We start from the raw sequence: 15,088 nt of genomic DNA, 5'->3' as shown, positions 1-15,088 counted from the left end.
TGTCAGCTTGTTCTTTATGTTACAGAAGCACAGAGACACAAGACCAGGCGGAAAGAGACGATCGTTCGGTGAAAATGAGAATCTGCGAATGCAACATGTGGAACACGGAGAGTGGAATATGTAAACAAACCGGTTAATGTACCCCCTCGGTGCGCTCTGCATGCTAACTGTTAGCAGAGCTAGTGAAATCTCTGAAAACATCTGAGCACTTTTGCAAACATGTTCTATGTTGACAACCTGACCAGACATACGGCGCGACATTCGCGGCTAAAACACTGTTAAAAGTGTAGCTGGTGACAGAAAAACGGGGTATTTTAAAACTACACCACCACCATTGCTGCCTGTGATTTGATCTGCATTCTGGGATAACTGGCTGCCCCAAGTCTACACAAGCAATCGATTATCTAGGATCGACCTGTTTTGACTTACTTTGCACGGCAACCAATCAAATGTTAGAGAAGCTGCATGGGCAGCGTTAACCCCGCCCCCTGAGTTTGATGGGTGAGGCTGACAGATAAAATTATTTCATGACGAGAGCCAGGCGCCGGGACTGCCAAAATGAAATAAATAAATATATCATTAAATAATTAATTAAATGTGTCAATAATTAATTAAATGTGTCAATAATTAATTAAAATGTGAAATACATAAATAATTAATTAAATATGTCAATAATTAATTAATTAAATGTGTCAATAATTAATTAAAATGTGAAATACATAAATAATTAATTAAATGTGTCAATAATTAATTAATTACATGTGTCATAACTATTTATTTAATTAATTAATTCCAATTTTAATTAATTATTGACACATTTAATTAATTATTTAATGGTGTATTTAATTAATTCATTATGGCAGTCCTGGCGTTCCATACTCTTCCGCCTTTCATAGTCATGTGCGAAATACGGCTGTATAAATGTCTCGCAGCCCCTTGGCGTTTTTTTAAATCCTGCATATTATTAAAAGGTGGTGATGGCGAATAAATAGTCCATCAAAAGCTTTGTGGGTCAGTCCATCTCAGCCCAGGATCAACTTTATTGCTGGCTTATTGTTAATATCAGGTAACAACAACAAATTTTCATTTCCTACTTTATTGTTCATACTTTTTCTAAAGTAGATTTTCCTCTGTGACTTGTGTCTTTGATTTAAAAAATAATGGTAAGCATCACTGTTTTTATTTTCAGAATTACTAATTAAGATTTTATTTTCATTAAAATTTCTTTCTTTGACAAAATAAAAATAATAATAAATATGTGTGTGTGTTTAAAATGGATTAAAAATGTAATGCGTCTGAGAATTTATTACCACACGACTCTTCTTCAGCTGATTTCACACATACAGACAAGAAAACTGCATTGTTATAGTTCACTTCAGTTATTATGTTACTGTTTTCTGTCATCAGATCTTGGGTTAATTTTAAAAAATTTGTAACTGGTAGGGTTAATAAAAGAAGCTACTGCTGTACATGATTAATGGTAAAAAGCAAGCAATAAATCTAAAGGCATACTATATATATATTAGCACTTTGAAAATCTTACTGATCATGCAAAGCTCAAACCACATCGAATCATACATTCATCCACTTTAAGCAATATGATCTATCCCCAAATGCACAGCCAGTTTACAATCACCCGTTAACCTAACATGCATGTGTTTGGACTGTGAGAGAAAGGACCTTGTTGCTCTGAGGGAAGATTAACTCATTTATTACTGTGGCAGATGATGGTGATGATGACCAGCCCCTGTCCTAAAACCACTGCACTGTATTTATCAGTTGGCCTGTTTCAAAATTACAAGTAAATTATACTTTATGTTAGAGAAAAAAAATACAGTCCTTGTCATGCATTCACGTTTTCTAATTGTTTATACAAGACACCCATCCTGGATCATATCAATATTCATTTAGGTTTGAGTGATCCAAATGCACCACATTGTGACAATAACCATAGCATAGCAGCTGATGATCAGTAGATAGATACGAAACAGCAGGAAGTCAAGGACATATCCTACATGGCACCACTGGTCCAACAGCTGGCTTTCCTTCTGCAGAGAGACGAGGTGGGCACGAAGTTCAGCAAGGTACTGACAGATCTGTTGCAGTTCAGGCAGAGCAGATGTACCTGGCAGAAAAGTGGAGATTAAAAAGTCAAATAAAGAGCACTCCATAATATATTTAACACCACAGATATCTTTTAATTTAATACAGAATAGAACATTTGCCCATGTAACCTTTTTGTATCTGAGTGAACCAAGTGATGCCTGCCAGTATGTTTTCTCAAATACTTTTAAGGTCACAAGATTTTTCAGCACCAATTGGCCAATGGCAGTAATGACAGAGTATTATGTAGGTTGGCTACCGTTACTAACTGGGTGCTGGTCAGGTGCCCGGCTGGCTGGTTGAATGATCCAAGGACCAGAACTGCCATTGGAGTTTCCAGGTTTATCCTTCTGTGGTGTAGAAGGCGGCTGGATATCTTCTGGCCAGCGGTAGCAGATGAGGTTTGCTATATGTTTGAGCACAACAATCCTAACCCACTTTGGAACCTCCCGATATTTCAAGGAGTTATGGTGGAGGACATTTGTAATGATGACTGTTTCCAGTAGACTGATAACCATGAGGGCAAGACACACTGAGAAATAGATACCTAGATTGAAGAATCAAAGGACAAACATTAAAATAGTCATACATTTAACTTTTAAGATGTTGGCCGAGTTGTTTATCAGCACTTTTAACAGGCAGCTAAATTTGGGGCCTATAAGCCTTCCAACCATTTTCTTCTACTTATCTATAAGGTGGTTTATAACAGTATGCACCTATGATGGGAGTGCCATTTGCTGTACTTGGCAGCAGGTCGTTCATGATGAGCAGGAAGACTGTGTAGCCCAGGATGAGGGTCATTTTGAAGGAGGCACGGTCGACGCTATGGGGAGGCAGGTAGAAGGACAGGATGTCAATGAGCATGAGGAAAGAGCTTGGGATCAGAAGGTTGACCACGTAGAGGACTGGGCGCCGCTTTACGACCACCTAGTGAACAAGAAAGCACATGCAGTTTAGATGCATCTTCACAGGGTGTGACTTCTGTATTCAGAAAAGTGAGTTTTTAATTTTGCATTCACTTTCTGTTGGTTCTTTTTTAGTTTCTATAAACTGATAGATACTGAATTAGTAAATGCTAAATTCTAAAATCTGTTCACCGACTCCTGTTTGGGGATGAGAATGTACAAAACCATCTGCCTGTTGCAGTTCAAAAAGTTTGTATAGGAGAAGTAAGAAAGGAAACAGTTAGCTAAAAATCACTTTAAAGGTCTACAGTGATGCAGTGGCTTGCAGATAATCTGTGGTCAAGCAGTAAAGCCTTTTGGATGGTTTTAAAAACAACTTCTGACCTTAATAATAAGAGACTCAGCTACATGTCACACTCTGTGTTGAGCTAAACTATACCTGCTGGCTTACATTGTATATTTGCCATACAGACACTAGTGGTAAATAGCATTAATAAGTAAGCATCAGTCCCATTGTTGCTGTGCTGTGGAGTCTCTGATGCCCAAATTAGTTTCAGTCTGTTATATTTGTTTTATTTAAAAGTAGGAAATTCAGTGAAAGTGTGGCTCTCTGACCCAGAAGGTGATGATGTCCCATTCGTCGATTCCAAATTTAAGTATGGAAGTCTCTCCCAGTATGTCCACCAGCTCCCACTCTCCACTTGCTTCCAGGTATCGTTTTGAGTTTAGAGACATCTCCTTAAAAGGCAGAGCTGGACTGACCCTCACATCCCGTACTATGTAAGACAACCACAGCAACACAATACACTGTTAGGTATACATACAAAAGTAATTTTGTAATTTGCACACAATGTATGATAGTTGTGTGATTGAAATGAAGATATTTGGCTTTCATTTAAGCGGTTTAATAAAGGTATTCAATTAACCCTTTAGGAAATACAGACATTTTCAAACATAGTCCTTCAAATTAATTGGAGTCAGTCTCATAGCAGTTACCTAATCTCAACCCAAACAAACATGTTTTTTATTTATTTATTACAACCCAAAAAGACCCAAAAACAAACAGCAACTGAAGGTGGCTTCAGTAAAACCCTAGCAGGGAGGAAAGGGAGGAAACAGTATTTGGTTAGATGGCTTCTGCACTTCAGGCAGTCAGAGAATTTGTATCCCAGTATTAAAAACAATTATTATGTTTAAAATTATGTTACTTTGTTCCATTAATATTATTTAGCCACTGAAGATGTGAACTATGTGTAAAATTGGCTGTAATTCCTAAAACGGCTGATGCAATTTTTTTGTTAAACCCTCTGAATTAAAGCTGAAAGCAGCCCATTCTTACTGGTGTGCATGTAAGAGCCAAATGTAAATGTGCAGTTCTGCACATCAAAAGGAAAACTGAAGATCTCCAGATTGCAGGATGAGACGAGCCGCAGCATCCTGTCCCAGCGGATGTGACCCGTGTGGTTAACGTAGACGTAAGGACATGCCTGGGAGACGTCGTCATCCACACTGGCAGGGGGAGGTGGGGAAATTAGGAAATAGTATAATATTGAACAAAAACAATGACAGAAAAGAGAGATCGTATTTGTATCAGTCCCACTGTGGATACATATGTATGAGACAGTGTAAAGTAAAAATAGAACTAAATACAAGTACAGTCATTATTTATAACTCCATAGTTTTATAAGTGCCCCTGTAAGTAATTACAGTAATCAAGTACACACAATACTAGGACCATAAGAGGTCTGTATCCATCCTTATTACACCTGTGGTTCCTCCACTGTGACAAGCTAAAATGTCTGCATGAAAAGGTCGATAATGTAGCTGCAGATGACATCTTAGAATATCGACATGGTTTGTATTTTGTAACTGGACTTCAGGATCTTTGGCTGATTCCAAGCCTGTTCACAAAAATATCTTTTTCAGATCTGTATCAGCATTTCATGCTTATCACTCTGTACTTATGGCAACTATGCATGTGTGGTTTTGTGCTTACAGGTTCATTTTGCTGAGCTGATTAAATGTATAAATGTTATTATTTAAAAAAATGTTTTATTTGAAGTGCTTACAACTCATAAACAATGATGTCCGGAGACCAGAGCTCCTTCACAGGTAGAGAAATCTTCGTGACACCATCACACTCCTTGGGGTCCCAGACCAGGAACTCATTGTGCCAGTACTGCCACAGAAGTAATGCATTCATTTTAAACCTCCAGTGTAACATTTAAATATGTGAGCAGCTTTTTACAGTGTCCATGGTTATACTTACTATAAGTTTGACATTTATTGAGTACTTACCAGTCTCAGCCACAAGAAAGTAGTGAGTATCTGAGTTTTCTCATTCTGAAATACAGTGAATATGAGTAAACCTGTTGTTGACTGGTACCACTCAATTCGAGTTAAAACACCATTAAATAAGAATAGGTATGATAATAATATGGGGTTTTAGAGAAATTCCTTAAGAAGTCTTGGTGCATTTCTTAAAGTGGTAATAAGGAAACTCACCACACCGAGGACAGCATACAAAGTGAAGGAGATGTTGGCTATGGTGGGATTGCTGAGGTTCACGGCTGGCCTGAAGGGTTGGAGGTCAAAGACAGCCTGCAAGGACTCGTGTGTTGGGCCACTGTGGCCATTTTTACAAGACAGTATACTGTAACATACAGACACTGACCACAGAGAAAATGTATTTCATAAAAACAACAAAACACAAAGAATAAACTTTGCTTTTGAGTTTTTGCCTTTATGGATTTTTACCTATAGTGTCAGTTTAGATGGGGTGACCAAGAGGGTCACCTCAAGGCACTTTATATTGTAAGATAAAACCCCTAAAATAATGACCCCCTTGGAGCAAGCACAATAAATTGAAATCTATTAATTACTGTATTTTTCTGACCATAAGGCACACGGATTATAAGGCGCACTGTCGATGAACGGGTCTGTGTTTTTATACATAAGGCGCACCGAATTATAAGGCGCTTGTTAAGCAAAACAAGCATTAGCATTCATCCTCCAGCTTCACTGTTTATGCTATGCTATGCTAATATAGCTGTGCTGCTAGCGATCACGGAGCACATCATTATATACCAGCTAGCCCAGGGGTGTCAAACTCAAATACACAGTGGGCCAAAATTCAAAACTGGAACAAAGTCGCAGGCTAACGTTAATATTTATTGAAATATATTTATTCCTCCAGATATAAGAATGAATCTTTTCTTATGGACTCAAAAACGTTTTGCTGAAAAACTGAATATGGAACAAGCAAAGCTTAATACTAAACTGTGGTGGACCACTGGAGGGCTCCACTCACACCCAGTTCTCAGGAAGTGTTGTTGCTGTGTTTTGGAGGGAAAGTGTTCAGTTCTGTGGTGATGAGTAATAAACGAGCAGTGTTTATCGAGAGCTCTCGTGTTGTCTGTGTTTACCTCCACATTGGTGACCCCTGACTCGAACATGCTGCAGTCCGATGGTGGCGCCGACTCCGCTCTGGATGCATCAGCAGCCGCCAGCTCTCTGCCTCCGGCTGCAGCTACGTTTGCTGTGGCGCTCGAGCTGCCGGACTTTTGGCTTCACGATCCCCCGTCGTGGTTCGTGCACGTGGAGGCTCAGTTTGCCCTTCGTGGCATCTCGGCTGACGACACGAAATATCACCATGTGGTGGCTTCTCTCGACCCGCTAGCCACCCGTCGTGCGTTGACTCTCCTCCGGGACCCACCCACCCGAGGGAAGTACGCTGCCCTTAAGGAGCTGCTTCTTCGGCGCTATGCCCTCACCGACGCAGAGCGAGCCGAGAAGCTCCTCTCCCTCTCAGGCCTAGGTGGCGGTACGGCTCTCGAACTGATGGAGCACATGCTATCCTTTCTCGGACCGGACGACGGGGGATTCCTCTTCGCCCACATCTTCCTCCAACAGCTGCCGGCGGCCGTGAGAGCCGGCCTCGCCAACTCTCCGCTTCTGGGCACGAAGGATTATCGCTCCCTGGCTGAGGATGCGGATCGTATTCTCCTGGCTACCTGCACTTTCCACGATCACGACCTAGTTCCAGCCTCGCCGGCGGCGCCTTCCACTTCCCCGCTGACCTGCCACGACGTACCCGATCCTTCGCTGACGGCAAAGATCGCGGCACAGCGACACCACGGACGGGACCTCTGTTTCTACCATCAGCGTTTTGGCGCCGGAGCGCGCCGCTGCCTGCCGCCTTGCGCTTTTCCGACCCTGGGACATGGACCCCGCCAGCGCGCTGTAGCGGCCGCGACCGCTGGCGACAAAGAAAAACTGCTCTTCATAGAAGACTCGCGCTCTGGGAGACGTTTCCTGGTCGACTCTGGCTCCCAGAAGAGCCTCCTTCCCCCGTCCGGAGCCGACAGTTTAGCAGCAGGCTGCGGACCGCAGCTTATTGCGGCTAATGGCTCTCCCATCGCAACGTTCGGGGAAAGGTCCGTGACTGTTTGTTTTCATGGTCGGGATTTCCAATGGACCTTTGTTGTTGCCGCTAGCTCTGTACCTATTTTGGGCGCTGATTTTCTTTGTGCCCACGGACTGCTGGTCGATGTCGCTAACAGACGCTTAATCGATGCCCAGTCTTTTTCTTCAGTACCCTGTTTCACTCGCGCCATCGAGCCCCTGAATCGGGCTAATTTAGTGACTTCAGGGAATGTTTTTCAGCGTTTGCTCTTGGAGTTCCCTTCACTGACTATTCCTAATTTCTCGAACACGGCAACGAAGCACGGGGTTGAACATTATATTCCGACGGTCGGTTCCCCGGTGTTCGCACGCGCGCGCCGCCTCGACCCCGCGAAACTCTCCGTCGCTCGGGAAGAGTTTGCCGCAATGGAGCGCCTCGGCATAGTGCAGCGCTCGAATAGTGCCTGGGCTTCTCCGCTACACATGGTGCCCAAGTCAGACGGTCGGTGGCGGCCGTGTGGGGATTTTCGCCGTTTGAATAATGTCACGGAGAATGACCGTTACCCCATTCACCACATCCAGGATTTTTCCGCCCACCTCGCCAGCACCTCGATTTTTTTCTAAAATTGACTTGGTGCGGGGGTATCACCAGGTTCCCGTGCGCGCCGAAGACGTCCCCAGAACTGCCGTTATTACCCCTTTCGGCCTGTTTGAATTTTTGCGCATGCCGTTCGGCCTGAAAGGCACCACCCAGACTTTTCAGCGGTTGATGGACTCTGTTTTGCGCGGGCTGCCTTTCGTCTTCGTGTACCTTGACGATATATTGGTGGCCAGCTGCTCTGAGAGTCAGCACGCGTCCCATCTGCATCAGGTTTTCCAGCGCTTGGCGGCACACGGCCTGATCGTCAACCCCTCCAAGTGCCAGTTCGGCTTGCCGGTTCTGGATTTCTTGGGCCACCGCATTTCCGCTGACGGTGTGGTTCCGTTGCCAGACAAGGTCCGGGCCGTTTCGGCTTTTCCGCGTCCTGCGTCAGTTAAAGCGCTGCAGGAGTTCTTGGGGATGGTCAATTTCTACAACCGCTTTCTCCCCAGAGCTGCGCATCTGCTGCAGCCTCTCTATGCTGCCTTGAAGGGTAAAACAGCTAAGGACCCGATTGATTGGCTCCCTGAACGCATCCAGGCATTTTCTGGGGCCAAGACCGCACTGGCAAACGCCGCCCTGGTGGCCCACCCGTTTCCGTCGGTGGAGATTGCGTTGACCTCCAACGCGTCGGACGTGGCAGTGGGCGCAGTGTTAGAACAGCGGGTCTCTGGTGTCTGGCAACCGCTCGCTTTTTTTAGTCGCACGCTTAGAGACAGTGAGCGCAAATATAGCGTTTTTGACAGGGAGTTGCTGGCCCTACACCTCGCCACACGGCATTTTCGTTTTTTTCTCGAGGGTCGGAGCTTCACCGCGTACGTCGATCATAAACCTTTGACATTCGCGATGTCCAAGGTCTCTGATCCATGGAGCGGGCGCCAGCAGCACCAGTTGGCAGCCATTTCCGAGTTCACAACGGACATTCAGCACGTGGCTGGTAAGTCCAACTGCGTGGCTGACTGTCTATCCCACGTGCTGGTTTCTCCTGTTTATGTTGGCATAGACTTTGAGGCTATGGCCGCTGACCAACAGGCCGACCCGGACGTCCTTTCCCTTCGGTCTGCGCAAACGGGCCTTGTACTGGAGGACAGACCCGTGTGGAACGGCGGGCCTAGCCTGCTTTGCGATGTTTCCACCAGCCGTCCACGCCCTGTAGTTCCCCTTTCGTGGCGTCGTCGCGTTTTCGACTCCGTACACGCCCTCTCTCATCCAGGCGTCCGGGCCTCGGTCAAGCTGGTCAGCTCTAGGTTCGTTTGGCCGGGCCTTCGTAAATCGGTGAAAGACTGGGCAGCCGCGTGTATCCCATGCCAACGCACTAAGATCCATAGGCACACACAGGCGCCCCTCGAATCCTTCCGCGTTCCAGGGAGGCGTTTTGATCATGTGCATGTGGATCTGGTTGGTCCTCTGCCGCAGTCACAAGGTTTCACGCACCTTTTGACTGTAGTGGACCGCACAACCCGCTGGCCTGAGGCAGTGCCTCTGGCCTCCACTACAGCAGCAGCAGTGGCCAGGGCATTTTTGTCAACGTGGGTTTCGCGTTTCGGTCCCCCCGCCGACATTACCTCAGACAGGGGCCCCCAGTTCGTTTCCGAGCTTTGGTCTGCCATGGCTGACGGCCTGGGGGTCAAGGTCCACCGCACCACTGAGTACCACCCGCAGGCCAACGGGATGTGCGAACGTTTCCATCGGTCGCTTAAGGCCGCGTTCCGTGCTTCTCTCACAGATGGCAACTGGGTTGACCGTCTTCCATGGGTTTTACTGGGGTTGCGCTGCGCGGTTAAAGAAGACCTTGGGGTTTCCCCGGCTGAACTTGTCCTTGGTCAGCCCCTCCGGGTCCCCGGGGAATTCTTGCCTGAGAGCCCACCCCCGTGCTTCGCTCCCTCTGTGCTGTCTCTCCGTGCCCCAAGAGACTCGTTTTCTCTTCCTGGCCCAGTGCACCATTGTGTGCCTGACACCTTTGTTCCGAGGTCGTTGGACTCTTCGCAGTTTGTTTTTGTCAGGCATGACGCTCATAGGCCTCCGCTGCGTCCACTGTATGACGGCCCCTTTTGGGTTATTCAACCGGGCAGGAAGCATTTCCTTTTGGATTTTGGGGGTCGGCAGGAGGCTGTTTCTATTGACAGACTTAAACCAGCACATGTGCTTCTGGATGACCAAGTGGTGCCGGCTCAGGCCCCCCGCCGTGGCCGCCCGCCTTCCACTGGACTGGACAACCCTGCTTCTTCCTCTGGGAGCGCCCCCCACCTGGCGGGGCCCGAGCTATCTTCAGTTTTTCCTGACCGTCCGTGCCAGCCTGACCCTCAGGCTCGTTTCCCCTCCGCCAGCTCTCCACCTCCCCGGTTCAGCCGTTCTGGACGTTTAATTAAAGCAAGGGTTCTGGACTAGGGGATGACCCTACTGGGTGTTCGGGGGGGGGGGGGGGGGGGGGGGGGGCATGTGTGGTGGACCACTGGAGGGCTCCACTCACACCCAGTTCTCAGGAAGTGTTGTTGCTGTGTTTTGGAGGGAAAGTGTTCAGTTCTGTGGTGATGAGTAATAAATGAGCAGTGTTTATCGAGAGCTCTCGTGTCGTCTGTGTTTACCTCCACAAAACAATATATATATATTAGCTGTATAATACCAGTAGGCCAGCTCTAATAGTAATTTGGTATGGCTTCGCGGGCCAAATGTAATTAGGTTGCGGGCCAAATTTGGCCTGCGGGCCAGAGTTTGACACCTATGAGCTAGCCCAACTTCAGTAACCCTACAAACGTCACTGCTGTTTAGTTTTCTGTCTTCATTTATGTTGGAAGTGATAGCAGAGCTGTATGTTTGAATTGTTTCAGAAATCTCTCAGTCAGAACATGCTATATCATATTTAGGTGGAAACTAGCGAGCTAACTTACGGCTAACTTCTATCTCTGTTAAATTTAATAAATCCTATTTTCATGGATGCCTGGATGTTAAACGTAATTGTTACATCTGGTTAAGCAGCAACGCTGATCATTTTATTAAAGATGAAAGAATTTAGACAGTTTTTACCTCTCATTGATGCCGCAGTGTTGATTTGACTTTGGGACCCGAGGCGGATGGATTGTTGGACCCAGATTACTCCGCGAGGCTCCTGACTACGGTAGCCATAATGCTCCAACAATCCATCAGCAGTGCGGCTTCATAGCTTACAAAAGTCGTACTAAAACATTTTTGACAGTTTTTTGAACGCTGTGCCACATAAAATCGGTTCCAGGTCAGTAAGCACAACCAGAATTCATACATAAAGCACACCGGCGCACTGTCGTTTTTTGAGAAAATTAAAGGATTTTAAGTGTGCTTATAGTGTGAAAAATACAGTAGATATGATTCAGAAAGGTCATTGGAGAGAATTGTACTAAACAAATATCAGTAGTAGTGCAAGTAGCTGTACATAATATTAGCTGTGAGATGGCGATGACTAATTTATTCTCTGATGGTTTAAATGTATTTTGTGAAAATATTCATTTAGTCATTAGTTGTTTCGATTAAAGAAAAACTTGATTCAGCAGCTCTGACTGTTTGTCAGCTTGGTTACAGTGTTGAAAAGAAACCTTATGATTCTCAATTCAATTCTTTATTTATTTGTCACATGTAGTTATAGCTGGTACAACATACAGTGAAATGTTTTTTCTGGCTAAAAAAGTACTCCCCCCGACTGTGCAAACAGAGATTCTATTCTCTTTTTTCAGCAATGAACAATAAGTGCCCTAGCTTCACCGAGGAGTTTTTAATTTTTGGTTTTTAAAGCGCAACAAACTTTTTTCTTAAACTAAATAAGCGTCTTCTAAATTAGTGAGATGACTTTTCCTCTCCAGTTTACAGCTTATCTGCTTTCAGGTGTGTGTTTATGAGTTACACTAGGCACTTCTGATTGTAGACTTTATGATGGATTTTTATAGGCGTATTTCATACATAAGACATAATAATGTGTATGTACAAAATGTTACTTAGTTCTATCATTTTCAATCAGCCAGATTTGTTTTGATTCTTAACTGAATATTTTAAAATGTATGTACTAACACTGTATGATAATTCTTCATATTTAAACAATAAGAACAAGAGTCTAATGTCCTGTATTCATTATAAACGTATAGTTTGAAATACTCTCATTTTTAATCCAAACACATCAAGTTTTTGCTCAAAGTATCGGTATTGGATCAGTATTGCTGCCTGAATTTTACTGTATTATCAGATCAGAAAGGAAATCAGTGGTATTGCACATAAGATAAAGGGGGGGGGGGGGGGATGATTGAACTTATTTATAGCACTTTTAGAAAGAGATCTGCTGTAATCAAATGTTATTCATCAAATGTCAAATCAAATGTTATTCATTAAAAGCCATTAAACAATAACGACAGTTGCCAACTAGAAGATGAAATAACAAAAAATATTTATAGCAGTAAAAAAAACAAACGTCTTTGCAGTACTTATACTTAGAAAGTGTGATTCTAGCATACCACAGTGACATAAACTAAATGTACAAAAGGGAAAAGAAACAAATATATTTGCACAGTAAGACTGATTTTAACCTGAACCTGACAGATAAAACCTTTACATTAGTAATAATTAAAATAATAACAGTCATGCTTATCATTATTATTAAAAACATTTGTTGCAGATGAAAACCTGCTTAGGTTTAGAAAATAAAGTATGAACACTTAAGTAGGAAATAGAGGTGTTATCATTACCTGACATTAAGAGTAATCCTGTGATGAAGTTGATTCTCTGCTGAGACGGGCTCATGCTGAAAGCTTTTGATAGACTAAACTTTCTCCACCACCACCTTTTAATAATGTGCAGTGAAAAGCTCCTCCTGATAACACACACACACACACACACACACACACACACATACTTGTTTTTGTCTCTTAAAGAAATATTGTAATGATGAACCTCTGGAGATTTAGTGCCTCCTTAACCACAGCCACTACCTGCCTTACCCCGAACAAAACAGCAATCTTAAGACTAATAAACACTCTATTGTTTAAATCATCAATGTTTTATACACATTTTATAAGTGTCTCACAAATAACAGATTTCACTAAAAAAGAACAACAAAAATAATAAACAAAACAATATATGTGCTAGAACTCTGTTGTGCATACCTGTCAAACTTTCAGGACCCTTTAACACGTTTTTTTGTGTTATTATCTCTTTTATTGGGACAGCTGTTGAACATAACAGTAGTTTGCCTTTTTACACTTTCTTTGCTGTCACGTTTGAACTTGTAATTGAAAAATAAAGAAGACAGAAAAAGAAGAGAAAAGAAAAGAAGAAGAGAAAAAAAAAACTAGGGTTAGGAGGCAGCAGGGCAGGTAGGTTTACGTAGTACTCAGGGTTGTAACATCATATACAAAATCACACCTCATATGCTTAACATAGTCTGTCCATTTAGACCATATTCCATAGAAGGTATCCCTCTGAAGTTTAAGAGAAAATGACACTTTTTCCATCGTATAGATCTCTTGTACAGAATGTATCCAGTCTTCAATCGTTGGTGGTTCAGGCTTAAGCCATCTTCTCGTAAGAGGCTTTTTACTTGCGGCCAGAAGGATATACAGGAGTCTTCTGTCATTGGAATTCAGTTTATCCACTGGTGCATTGCACAAAAATATGGTCTCAAAAGTTGAAGGAAAAACAAATGAAAAAACATTTTGTAAATGATCATGGATTAGAGACCAATACTGGCAAATAACTTTACAGTCCCAAACCTTTAACGTGTTTTATTATGCAAACAGTCACAATGGCAGATTATTTCAGTCTGTTTGAGGTCACTGAGGCCTCGTGAATAGATTAAAAAACAAACACACAAACCAAAAATCACCAACAAAAATAGCAGTAAATAGAAAACTGTGGTCTATGCAATGCGTCACAAACACATACAGGGTAGCACAGAACTTGTTTTTCACACCTACAGTAACCGTTCACCCATTTTGTTTTTCAGCACCTCCACCTGTGGGAGCAGCAGTCTTTTCCGATACCTTTCGGTGTGTACTGTGCTAATGATCCACACAATTATTTTTGGATTTATGCTTTTTTGAAAACCTATGACAGGCTCTGACCCTGATACATAGCTTAAAATAAAATGTATGATTCTTAAATTGTACATTTTGTCATAAACAAAGACAAGAACAAGGACCCAAGGTGCCAATCAAGAAAGACACCCCTACTTCAAAACTCACACCTTCAAGCTTGAATGAAGTTTGCATCTGTCCACGTGGACAAACCAAACGCTTTCTAGAGAACATTTTTATGGTCAGACAAGACAAAGATTGAACTATTTGGCCTCAATAACAAGCGGTGTGTTTGGAGTAAAGGTGAGACTTTGAAACCAAAGAACACTAAACCGTCAACCATGATAGTGGTAGCAAAATACTCTGGTGCTGTTATGCTACCAGTAGTACTTGTAGATAACACAAATGGACGGAATATTCAAACGGAAGACCACCTTCAAATTATTTAACTTTACTACAAATCAACAGCTAGATGTTTGCAACACATTTCAATGTTCCCAAAGGATAATGAAAGCAAACACACATCAACACTGGTTTTGGAATGCATAAAGCAGACTAACATTAAGCTTCACCATCCAAGTCAGGAAACTAACCACTATCAAATCTGCCAAAAAGAGTAATCAATTATCTTGAATTATGCCCAACCCATATGGAAAAGAAATAGAAAAAACTTATAAAAGACTTGCATCAGATGTGGCCTACTTCATATAGTGAATCATATAAGACTTATATGATTTACTCATGAAAGTGGCCACTTTCATATATTGTTTTAGTAAGTATCCAAAACATACAAGTTTCATTTATATAATTTTTCTAGGGTTCTTATATCTGTTTTCACTCTTGTATGCTTTTCATACAAGTTTCATACAAGACAGATACAAACTTTATAAGATTTATATATATCTTTTCCATATGGGAAGGCTTGTTGATGGCTGCACAAAACCACACAAAAAGATATATAACCAAAAATTAGTGGGGGTGGCTATTTATATTCGACTGTGTGTGTA

The 15,088-nt window shown here is 42.9% G+C and overlaps 1 protein-coding gene across 1 annotated transcript; it reads right to left on the bottom strand.

The window, feature by feature from the left end:
* Positions 1–1,907: 1,907 nt before the first annotated feature.
* On the bottom strand, positions 1,908–6,463 carry LOC113006971 (5-hydroxytryptamine receptor 3A-like). Its single transcript, XM_026143250.1, has 9 exons — positions 6,397–6,463; positions 5,514–5,677; positions 5,307–5,351; positions 5,078–5,187; positions 4,348–4,517; positions 3,624–3,784; positions 2,820–3,030; positions 2,363–2,650; positions 1,908–2,125 (listed from the first exon to the last, which is right to left on the bottom strand). Exons 1-9 carry the CDS (start codon positions 6,461–6,463, stop codon positions 1,908–1,910), a joined length of 1,434 nt encoding a protein of 477 aa, XP_025999035.1.
* Positions 6,464–15,088: the final 8,625 nt, after the last annotated feature.

The sequence above is a fragment of the Astatotilapia calliptera genome, chromosome 15 (assembly GCF_900246225.1).
Source record: "Astatotilapia calliptera chromosome 15, fAstCal1.2, whole genome shotgun sequence".
Lineage (NCBI taxonomy): Eukaryota > Metazoa > Chordata > Actinopteri > Cichliformes > Cichlidae > Astatotilapia > Astatotilapia calliptera.
Note: the sequence above shows the minus strand (reverse complement) of the source record. Positions and strands in the feature narration are given on the sequence as shown.